This window comes from Entelurus aequoreus, linkage group LG16 (genome assembly GCF_033978785.1).
Source record: "Entelurus aequoreus isolate RoL-2023_Sb linkage group LG16, RoL_Eaeq_v1.1, whole genome shotgun sequence".
In the NCBI taxonomy this organism is placed as follows: Eukaryota; Metazoa; Chordata; class Actinopteri; order Syngnathiformes; family Syngnathidae; genus Entelurus; species Entelurus aequoreus.
The window spans coordinates 36,203,249-36,216,219 of NC_084746.1; the positions used below are offsets into that span (position 1 = coordinate 36,203,249).

General features: G+C 37.8%; 1 protein-coding gene across 1 annotated transcript in view; it reads left to right on the forward strand.

Annotated features, from left to right (window-relative positions):
* Positions 1-12,971, forward strand: part of pde4dip (phosphodiesterase 4D interacting protein) — a 113,737-nt gene that overhangs the window by 14,032 nt on the left and 86,734 nt on the right. Inside the window, exon 4 of the mRNA XM_062022749.1 lies at positions 8,059-8,169. Coding sequence (XP_061878733.1) covers positions 8,059-8,169 — 111 coding nt within the window. The remainder of the gene's footprint in view (positions 1-8,058; positions 8,170-12,971) is intronic.

Here is a 12,971-nt window from a genome sequence, read left to right on the forward strand (position 1 = left end):
TCTGACTGCCCCCTCATACAGTATATGCCTGCCTGGAACTGGCCCTGGGACTAACAGATATTTTCTTACCCACAGACAAATCATAGTACGGACAGACAAATTAAAACATGCACACACGGCTTGAGATACAGACACACACAGTAGTACATAGACACATAATTGCATTACACACGCACAAATTGTGATAGGCGCGTTTGCAAGTAATTTAGCAACAATAATACTTCCATATTTAACATGATTTGTTTTACTAATTTTAAACCTGTGACATTATCTGATCAAAAAGCTCTAAAAAAAAACAACCAAAAACATTAGATGATTGATATGTTTGTTTACTGAGAAATTTGAGCAAAGAAAGAATGAATAATTAATCCAAAATGTTTTTAAGCCCTTCAAAAACTTAAGGACTTTTATGTCCTGTTTGGCTTTGAAGATCATTAATATTGAATGTTTAAAAGATATGCAATTGCATGCATTACTGTACATATGTTTTTTCTGTCAAAATGGAAAAATGTATACGAAAGATTAAGTACTTTAATGAAGCGCATTATTTACAGGCTTTCTCGGGCCACCTAAATGATGTGGTCCAAAATATTATTGACATTGGAGATGTTGAAGTGTTTGACATGTTTGTCATTGTGGGGGAGTTCTTCTACACTAAGGTCACCCAAACATGCCCTTTATGAATCTTGCTTTGTGCAGTGGGAACAAAAAAGGGTTCAAATGTATTGTTTCAGACGTGTGTACAAATTGAGTTACATTTAATAGCTTTATTTGATTAGGACAATGCATATTGATCAACATATGAGCAAAGCATCACAGTAAATACGCCAGAATTAGCTACAATAGCTAAATTTCATCTGTTGTCCTAATGCAGGCACCATAAAAACACACATATACAGACAATATCACACACATTTACAGACAATATTAAACACATATAGAGACAATATTATACACATTTACAGACAATATCATATGTACTTTAAACTATGACTTACAATAAATATTGACAATCAACATAAGATGAACAGCTGAGCATGCACATTACACATGGGTACGAGACCGGTTTGTCATTAAGCACTGTTTTATTGTTTTTTTGAAAGTTGAATAGTTGACACCGTTAATAATATAAGCTGGTAGTGTGTTCCATGCATGTGTGCCTCTAATTGAGACAAAAATTTGACTAAATTCAGTCCTACGTCGTTGATTGTTACAATCACCCCTGGTTAGCGCTCTAGTATTGACTCAATTGCAGGTTTTTTTCTCTATGAAAACTTGAAGTGGTGGAGGGGCAAGCTCATTCAAAAACTTAAAAACAAAACATACATCCAAAAATGTCTGATAGTTGTCCAAATCTAAAATACTATACTTGCTATGCTAGGAATATCACAATAATGATAGTGAAGAGAGTTTCTGTCTAAAATGTTTAATGTCTTCTTAAAGAGAGACTTAATGGGTCTTAAAGGTTCCATATGTTGTAATGTGGCCAGAAATGGTACTGCGATCACGATCAAAATTCTGTAGTCCCCTCCCTCTCTCCATGACTGAGGTTGCCAGATACGCAGCCGAATCCAAATCCTACTCCAAGGAACTTCAAATGGCAACCGACGAGTCCTGCGCTGTAGGTTTCTCTTGTTTATGCTTCTTGCAAAATGGTTTACTAAATAATTATGACACATTTTACTGATGTCCATTAGCCAAATGTATTTGTAAAGTTACGCAGCAATATTGTAGTCGGGAGTCGGAACAGATTGTTGGCAATACCCTGCTAAAATGTCTAGTTTGACCGCACGGACCACCATCGAAATAATTATATATACTAATATATAATATATCGCATAGGCCTACTTTGATGGCAAGTCAAGGCCGACAGTAAAATGACCGCCACATTTCATTCAGCATAACCCCATGTTGCATCCAAGCTGACGCACTGCATTCTCTTCCATGTACGCACATCACCATCTTTCAATGCAGATTGCAATTCTATGAGCCAACCCACATTACGCATAAATCATATAGCCTACTAGCATGTCAATACACAAAGTAGAAAATCATTACATGTGATGCATTATATTGTGCCAAGCAAATACCACCCCATATGTGTTTGATGCACATACAGTACCAGAAACCGCAATTAGCCGTGCTAATGTTGGAACCCATTTCCTCAGCGTATCAGCATATTGAGAAGGAAATAGGCATTGACACTACCCATATCCACAGGTTTTATTTGTCGAAAATATATGTTGCCCTGTCAGTTGAAATACACATCGACATGCAGGCTAACGGGCATATATTTCCCCTGTTAGCCTGTATGTCCATGTGTCATTGACCGGGCTAGCATGATAAGCATTACACAAGGAGTTAAGCACCATCACACTAAGCATTGGTTGCAGGAACATACTATCTTTGTTAGACAAGATCATAGACTGTATTGGACAATATAGTTGACATACCAAATGTCCATTTCCATTTATTACAAGTAATAGGAAAATGTAAATGCCTGACTTACCTGTCAAGGAAGAAATTAGCAAGTTTGGCGTCAGATGAAAACATCTTCTCCACCTTCAATCGTCTCCATCTTTCAAAGGCATCCCGATACAAATCCTCGTTTTGTTCCTGGCTTTGTCATGAATAAGTTGAGAGTGGTAACTTTTAGATTTACTAAGGTCTGACATGTTTAGTAACTTTACCAGTGGCAGTAGCTCGACGAAAATGGCGGTGCGTAACTGGCAACCTGGATGTGACACACTCACAGACTTTCTAATTGGTCAAATGGTGGAGAGCGGGGCACCAAAATAAAAACAATAACAATATTTTGGGGCTTTAAATCTAATTTTGAAATGAGCATATCCCGGCTGAACTAATGTTATCATATCAGTTATAAAGCTATTGGAAAAGAAGATGATTTATTAATGCCTTTTGACATATCAGGGCCATTTAATGATGACTTGACATGTAATTATTACATATGGCACCTTTAAGGTGCCCTGTGTTGCATGAGACCAAGTTGTAAAACAGTAGTTTATATGTATAAAAATCATGGCATTCATATACACTTTTGCTGATTCCAAAGTGAAAAAAGTTCTTATATGATTAAAATTTGATAAGTTGAATTTGATAATACTTGTAATTTTTTTAGCGTGATACTTAAAAGTTAGGTTTGAACAAATAAATAAATGAGTTATACTTGTATAGCGCTTTTCTACCTTCAAGGTACTCAAAGCGCTTTGACAGTATTTCCACATTCACCCATTCACACACACATTCACACACTGATGGCGGGAGCTGCCATGCAAGGCGCTAACCAGCACCCATCAGGAGCAAGGACACAACGGACGTGACTAGGATGGTAGAAGGTGGGGATTGAACCCCAGTAACCAGCAACCCTCCGTTTGCTGGCACGGCCACTCTACCAACTTCACCACGCCATCCCACACCTAGACCACACCTAGATCAGTATGCGCGAGTACATCACTTTACAGCTTTGTACGCTGAAAAGCATCATACCACACGCTTAAATGTCTGAGATGAACTTTCGCAACCTCCGCACATCCTCTGTCTTCTATCCATGTTGTCATATTCAATCTGAACGGTGAGCGTGTGCACGGAAGCGAATGTGCTGTGTGTTAACGCTCCACCGATGATGTCATATACCTAATGCGAGTGGACACCAACTTTGGCGTCTGATCCTCTTGTGTGTCTGAATTATTGAACATGTAATGGGACACTTTAATGGACACACATCCGAGAGAGGAAGCGGTGATGTAATGGCATCACTTTGCACGTGATCGCCATTAGTCAAGACTGAGGCTTATTTAGAATAAAGGACTATGTTTAAGTACAATAGTTTGTTGAAATGCACAATCGCTCACTCAGAGCTTGGGGACACCTAACTATAAATACTACTGTGGGCGCACAACCGCTGTCTGACACTCCTTTTAGCCAAAACCACTTCATGGAGGACTGCTGGGGCACATTAAACATTATTAGCACTAGTATAATAGCAAACTAAATGTTTTTTTTACTGGGTTACTTTACACAAAATGCCACTAGAGGGAAGAAAAAACAATGAAACTAGAAATTGCAATTTTGTTACAAATTGCGTGTCAATACTGAAAAGCTGAACTGAAAGTCTTAACAGTTAGCACGCTAGCCAAATAGCATCAAGTAACAAAATAAGAAAATGGGACTCTTGGGTGTATACCTGCATAATGAGCAAGAAAGCTAGCATACTAGCATGCAATTGTTGGCATGATAAACGTTAACATGCGTGAAATAATAAAATATTTGACTCTGAGCCTTACACCAGTAAAATTACCGTAAATTCCGGACACTAAGCTGCTAATTTTTTCCTACATTTTGAATCCTGCGGCTTATAAGGCGGTGCAGGTAATTAATGGATATTTCTTTGCTTACGGCGATAATATATATACAGGGTTTCCCGCAGCGCTTTGTTGTTAAGGCGGCCGCCTAACAACAAAGAGCCACCGCCTAAACTAAAGTCTTAACAAGCTGCTCCGCTTAGTTCTGCCTCTGTCAGTATGTCTCTGCAGCACCGAGCATTGTCCCACCCACATAACCATCTGATTGGTTACACGCAGAGCGTTAACAGCCAATCAGCAGAGCATATTCAGAGCGCATATAGTCAGTGCTCCTTCGGTGAAGTGAGCAGAAAGGTAAGCATAATGCAGCGGACTCTTGTAATAAACACTTCCAAGTCAACTACTAGTAACATCACTATGAGCCCGTTGACGTTCTAGAAACATAAGCGGCAGCTCAGCTCGCTCGCAGTCCTTGAGGTGAAGGCTAATTAGCTTTTAGCGTAACGTTAGCTCACTGTGCGGTGTGTGTGTGTGCGTGCGTGCGTGCATGCATGTGTGTGTCTGTCTGAGAAAAAGACAAGCATTATTGACCTACAGTTAACAACTAAGTTATTTCACTTTACCTTTTTCTGTGTTGATTGAGCTGTGTTGAAGCAGCAAAAAAGGACATTATGTTAAATGAAGAGTTTCTGTCTCTGATAGTTGATATAATAATGTAACTGCATCATTAAGCCTACATGAACTCCATGGTGTTCAGGGATGAATAGTATCTCCTATTGCTATTGTACTATTTTTTCAGCTATAGTTACATTAATCATCAGTAATGTAGCAGCCTAGTTTTGAATGGCAGGGTCCCTGCTATCACATGTTGATAAAAATATAACATTTACATAATGAAAATCAACTACAGGCTTCCCAAATGCTGTAATAAATTAAGCATGATGAGTTGAGCATATGTCAGCATGTGACCCCACTTTTAACTATTTTTTTTAAAAAGCTTATTGCAAACGCTTACTTACAGTAAGTCATTAATTTGACTTTGTAAGTCATAATTTTAGTATCTCAGGTAACTAGGACTGTTTTGTTTTTACTTTACGGAAAAAATATCGAGATATACAGTATATCGTATATCGCCATTCAGCAAACGGAGCGGAAAACACAACCAAAAGTTGTAGGCTTCTTCACGCGACGAAGCCGGCCAACGTCACCACAGTCTGTAGTCTATTGCCCCCAGGCTGTGGTGGCAGCGACGAGGTGGAGACGTGATGGTGACAGGCTGAGTTACACCGATCCTTACACCCACCCACCCCCTTCCCCGGTCCCCTCCCCCTGGAGAGTCACCACCTTAACTAACAAATTTTCTGGGGGAAACACTGATATATATATATATATATATATATATATATATATATATATATATATATATATATATATATATATATATATATATATATATATATATATATATATATATATATATATATATATATATATACACATATATTTAAATATATATATATATATATTTTTTTTTTTTTTTTAAACAAGCAAACACACTGAAAAGGTGTTTTATTGTTTGTGCTATGATGCCATCTTTTGGACGGGTTCGCTCACTGCAGGTGCTGCACTGTCCTTCCAATTAGTGCTTTCAAACCAGAAATAGAGTGCTGTTCAGTCTTCTAGCCGTCCATAGCGTTTTTACTCTTATGAATTCTTCATTCATCACGCCAAGCAACGTTTGCAAGTTTCACAGTATAACTAAAACTGTGTGTACTTGCTAAACCTTCTCATGTGTGATGTTTGTAGGAGTGCTTTCATGCATAGTTGTATATGTACCACGGCATTCTTTTATATTGTTTTAGTTTCACAAATTCCTCCGTAAACTCACCAAGACACCACCGTGGAGTATTGAGTCTGTTTAGCTGATTGGAGAGCTAGCTTCCGCAGCTGGTGGGTTCATGACGATGACTTCTGTTTTGTTTGATCAGCCGTTTTACTGCCATGTTGCAGGCACCGTTTGGTATGTAAATAAACACTTACCGAATCTTTCTGTGTAAATAACTAATTTCACAACGTATATATCTGTGGCCCGGTGCGGCTAATATGTAAAAAATAAAGAAAAAAGTATTCTAAAATTTAGTGAGTGCGGCCTATATCCGGATGCGCTCTGTAGGAAAATATAGGAGCTAAAAAGCTAGCATTATGACCGTTAGCATGCTGAAAACCAAATTGCAGAAATGTAATGTCAAGTAACTTAATGCTGCTTTAAATGGTGTGTTTGCTTTAAAAAAATGTTGCTTATTTGTTTATGTGTTTGTATACTAACAAAAGTGGCCGGATCGATACAAATATCGACTGTCACATAACGATATTAAGTATAATATCATTATATGGTCGATACCAACCTGTTAATTTGTCATTCTATACTATCAAAATATTTTTGTTTTGTTTTTGGTATTGTTTACAAACTCAGGAATTAAGTCACTGGACAGAGGAGGACTTTAAGGAGGGGAAAAATAAAGGATTTAAATCAGAGCCAGTAAAGGAGATATTTGTAATATTTAATTGATATTGTTACACAGCAATTCTGTGCTTTTGTCGGATTATAATTGTGATCAAAAATGGAATCGTTCAATGATCATGGAAATTTGAAGTATCAGTATCAGCATTGGTATGACCAATACTGCTCCTGGACCTACTTGGTATTGGATCGGTACCTGAATATGTAGTATGATCCAAAACTAATATAAAGTATCAAACAACAGAAGAATAAGTGCTTATTACATTTTAACAGAAGTGTAGCTCAAACCATTTCACAAAAAAACGTAACCAGATATTAACAGTAATTTAGCAGGTTGACTAATAATAGTTCTGACAAAATGATACAGCTGGAAATGGCGCAATATGATACCAATAATATTGCAGCCAAGTTAGCAGCCTTTGTAACCCGATTCAAACTGTTTGTATTGTAACTTACATACAAAATAATGTATCGCGATATTGATCTATATTGTTATCGCAGGAGGCTGCAATATACAGTTAATCGCAATATAGATTTTAGGCCATATCGCCCATATCGCCCATTCAGACAATTCACTATTAAAATATCAATTACCCTAGGGATAAAGGCTAAGCTGGAAAAGTGAATATTTCAAACAAACAAAACTAAGAAAACAAAATAAAAGGTTAAAAAAAAGAAAGTAAAAGTCCTTCTCTCCCCCCCTCTTGTGTGGGTCAGCTCCTAATTTTGCAGCAGAGTGAGACTTCCCGTCATATCACAAGTGCGTGTAAACCCAGAGCCTCTCCCCCCTCCCTCCCATCCTCCTCCTCATTTCCACCCATCTCCCCTGGCGGTCTGGGATTCCAGGCATGCGTCTTCCTGTAAAATAAGCCCCCTGTCCCGTCCCCTTGCCGCTGCACAACACACCATGGAGCTGACATGGATGCATCTCTGATCACCAGGGCTGCAGAGATGCCCTCTGCACCCCAAAAACTCTCATAGATTGAGTGTGTGTGTGTGTGTATATAAATGGTCTTTTTGTATATTTGTGTGTGTGTGTTGTTGACGATGGGTTGCCAGAGGCAAAAGGTGGACACGTGCTTCTAGCTCGCTGTCCTTGGCGTGAAATGGAGAAGCGGAGGAAGACGTTTAATTTTTGACCACTATACCGGACTTGTCAAACAGTGTGGACGCCCTTTGACGGTCATGTCTAACGGCTACCGCACTTTATCGCAGCACCTGAACGACCTCAAGAAAGAGAACTTCAGCCTCAAGCTGCGCATCTACTTCCTGGAGGAGAGGATCCAACAGAAGTACGACGAGAGCAGCGAAGATGTCTACAGAACGGTGAGTCGACAGTGGTTTATTTTTAACCAGTCTCATGCCTATGAGACACTTCTGCACGCAGAACCTTCAGCTGTCACGCTCATCAACCACCGGCCATTTGGTGCGGCAAGTGTTGCTTTCAGAAGTCTCTTCCTTGCAACTTTTTGTAGGGTGATTTTTTTTACTCATCAGCCATAACATTAAGTACACCCTGCACCATCAAAATGCCTTCACTCGAAGTAGTGGAATTTTAGTCTGCATACCTAGAGAAAAGATTCAGTTGAAAAGTAATATTCACATTCATATTGTAAAAGTGGGTGTCTTATTTAAGAAAGGGTTTCCCAAACTGGTGGGGTTGGGAACCAAAATGGGTCACAGGTCAGTTTTTATGGGGTCGCCGATGGTCTGTTAAATGCTGTTAGCTGTTTTATATTCAAGCAGACGCATAATTTCTTGAAAAATATATTTTGATTGATGTTTGTTGTATCAAAGCTATATATTATGTGTTCTTTTTCAAACTCATTATTAGTTAGGGTTGATTCATTGTTAGATTAGGGTTTTGGCACCAGCCGCTAGACTAGATCTGACCAATCTAAGTCCAAGACTAGATCTGACCAATCTAAGTCTATGACCAGATCTGACCAATATAAGTCTCTGACTAGATCTGACCAATATAAGTCTATGACTAGATCTGATCAATATAAGTCTATGACTAGATCTGACCAATATAAGTATATGACTAGATCTGACCAATATAAGTCTCAGACCAGATCTTACCAATCTAAGTCTAAGACCAGATCAGACCAATCTAAGTATAAGACTAGATCAGACCAAGCTAAGTCTAAGACTAGATCAGACCAAGCTAAGTCTAAGACTAGATCTGACCAATCTAAGTCTAAGACTAGATCTGACCAATCTAAGTCTAAAACCAGATCTGACCAATCTAAGTCTAAGACCAGATCTGACCAATCTAAGTCTAAGACTAGATCAGACCAAGCCAAGTCTAAGACTAGATCTGACCAATCTAAGACCAAATCCGACCAATCTAAGTCTAAAACCAGATCTGACCAATCAAAGTCTAAGATTAGATCTGACCAATCTATGTCTAAAACCAGATCTGACCAATCTAAGTCTCTGACTAGATCTGACCAATCTAAGACCAAATCTGACCAATCTAAGTCTAAACCCAGATCTGACCAATCTAAGTCTAAACCCAGATCTGACCAATCTAAGTCTAAAATGAGATCTGACCAATCTAAAACCAAATCTGACCAATCTAAGTCTCTGACAAGATCTGAGCAATCTAAGACCAGATCTGACCAATCTAAGACTAAGACCAGATCAGACCAATCTAAGTGTAAGGTTAGATCTGACCAATCTAAAACCAAATCTGACCAATCTAAATCTAAGATTAGATCTGACCAATCTAAGTCTAAGACCAGTTCTGACCAATCTAAGTCTAAGATTAATTCTGAACAATCTAAATCTAAGACCAGATCTGACCAATCTAAATCCAAACCTAAATCTGACCAATCTAAATCTAAGAATAGATCTGACCAATCTAAATCTAAGATTAGATCTGACCAATCTAAGTCTAAGACGATATCTGACCAATCTAAAACCAAATCTGACCAATCTAAGTCTCTGACAAGATCTGACCAATCTAAGACCAGATCTGACCAATCTAAGACTAAGACCAGATCAGACCAATCTAAGTCTAAGATTAGATCTGACCAATCTAAGTATAAGACTAGATCTGACCAATCTAAAACCACATCTGACCAATCTAAGTATAAGATTAGATCTGACCAATCTAAATCTAAGACCAGATCTGACCAATCTAAATCTAAGATTAGATCTGAACAATCTAAGTCTAAAACCAGATCTGACCAATCTAAATCCAAACCTAGATTTGACCAATCTAAGTCTAAGAATAGATCTGACCAATCTAAGTATAAAACGAGATCTGACCAATCTAAGTCTAAGATTAGATCTGACCAATCTAAGTCTAAAACAATATCTGACCAAACTAAAACCAAATCTGACCAATCTAAATCTAAGATTAGATCTGACCAATCTAAGTCTAAGACAATATGTGACCAATCTAAAACCAAATCTGACCAATCTAAATCTCTGACAAGATCTGACCTATCCAAGACCAGATCTGACCAATCTAAGACTAAGACCAGATCAGACCAATCTAAGTCTAAGATTAGATCTGACCAATCTAAGTATAAGACCAGATCTGACCAATCTAAATCTAAGATTAGATCTGAACAATCTAAGTCTAAGACCAGATCTGACCAATCTAAATCCAAACCTAGATCTGACCAATATAAGTCTAAGAATAGATCTGACCAATCTAAGGCTAAGATTAGATCTGACCAATCTAAGTCTAAGATTAGATCTGACCAATCTAAATCTAAGACTAGATCTGACCAATCTAAGTCTAAGACTAGATCTGACCAATCTAAGTCTAAGACTAGATCTGACCAATCTAAGTCCAAGACCAGATCTGACCAATCTAAGTCTAAGACCAGATCAGACCAATCTAAATCTAAAACCAGATTTGACCAATTTAAGTCTAAGATTAGATCTGACCAATCTAAGTCTAAGACTAGATCTGACCAATCTAAGTCTAAGAGCAGATTTGACCAATCTAAGTCTAAGACTAGATCGGACCAATCTAAGTCTAAGAGCAGATTTGACTAATCTAAGTCTAAGACTATATCTGACAAATCTAAGTGTATGATTAGATCTGACCAATGTAAGTCTAAGACTAGATCTGACCAATCTAAGTCCAAGCCTAGATCTGACCAATCTAAGTCTAAGACCAGATCTGACCAATCTAAGTCTAAGACTAGATCTGACCAATCTAAATCTAAGACCACATCTGACCTATCTAAGTCTAAGACCAGATCTGACCAATCTAAGTCTAAGACCAGATCTGACCAATCTAAGTCTAAGACTAGATCTGACCAATCTAAGTCTAAGACTAGATCTGACCAATCTAAGTCTAAGACTAGATCTGACCAATCTAAGTATAAGACTAGATCAGACCAATCTAAGTCTAAGACCAGTTCTGACCAATCTAAATCTAAGATTAATTCTGAACAATCTAAGTCTAAGACCAGATCTGACCAATCTAAATCCAAACCTAAATCTGACTAATCTAAGTCTAAGAATAGATCTGACCAATCTAAATCTAAGATTAGATCTGACCAATCTAAGTCTAAGATTAGATCTGACCAATCTAAGTATACGACTAGATCTGACCAATCTAAAACCAAATCTGACCAATCTAAGTCTAAGATTAGATCTGACCAATCTAAGTCTAAGACCAGATCTGACCAATCTAAATCCAAGATTAGATCTGAACAATCTAAGTCCAAGACCAGATCTGACCAATCTAAATCCAAACCTAGATTTGACCAATCTAAGTCTAAGAATAGATCTGACCAATCTAAGTATAAAACCAGATCTGACCAATCTAAGTCTAAGATTAGATCTGACCAATCTAAGTCTAAGACAATATCTGACCAATCTAAAACCAAACCTGACCATTCTAAATCTAAGATTAGATCTGACCAATCTAAGTCTAAGACAATATGTGACCAATCTAAAACCAAATCTGACCAATCTAAATCTCTGACAAGATCTGACCTATCCAAGACCAGATCTGACCAATCTAAGACTAAGACCAGATCAGACCAATCTAAGTCTAAGACTAGATCTGACCAATCTAAAACCAAATCTGACCAATCTAAATCTAAGACCAGATCTGACCAATCTATATCTAAGATTAGATCTGAACAATCTAAGTCTAAGACCAGATCTGACCAATCTAAATCCAAACCTAGATCTGACCAATATAAATCTAAGAATAGATCTGACCAATCTAAGTATAAGACCAGATCTGACCAATCCAAGGCTAAGATTAGATCTGACCAATCTAAGTCTAAGATTAGATCTGACCAATCTAAATCTAAGACTAGATCTGACCAATCTAAGTATAAGACCAGATCTGACCAATCCAAGGCTAAGATTAGATCTGACCAATCTAAGTCTAAGATTAGATCTGACCAATCTAAATCTAAGACTAGATCTGACCAATCTAAGTCTAAGACTAGATCTGACCAATCTAAGTCCAAGACCAGATCTGACCAATCTAAGTCTAAGACCAGATCAGACCAATCTAAATCTAAAACCAGATTTGACCTATTTAAGTCTAAGATTAGATCTGACCAATCTAAGTCTAAGACTAGATCTGACGAATCTAAGTCTAAGAGCAGATTTGACCAATCTATGTCTAAGACTAGATCGGACCAATCTAAGTCTAAGAGCAGATTTGACTAATCTAAGTCTAAGACTAGATCTGACAAATCTAAGTCTATGATTAGATCTGACCAATGTAAGTCTAAGACTAGATCTGACCAATCTAAGTCTAAGCCTAGATCTGACCAATCTAAGTCTAAGACCAGATCTGACCAATCTAAGTCTAAGAATAGATCTGACCAATTTAAGTCTAAGACCAGATCTAACCAATCTAAGTCTAAGACTAGATCTGACCAATCTAAATCTAAGACCACATCTGACCAATCTAAGTCTAAGACCAGATCTGACCAATCTAAGTCTAAGACCAGATCTGACCAATCTAAGTCTAAGACTAGATCTGACCAATCTAAGTCTAAGACTAGATCTGACCAATCTAAATCCAAGACTAGATCTGACCAATCTAAGTATAAGACTAGATCAGACCAAGCTAAGTCTAAGACTAGATCTGACCAATGTAAATCTAAGATCAGATCTGACCAATCTAAGTC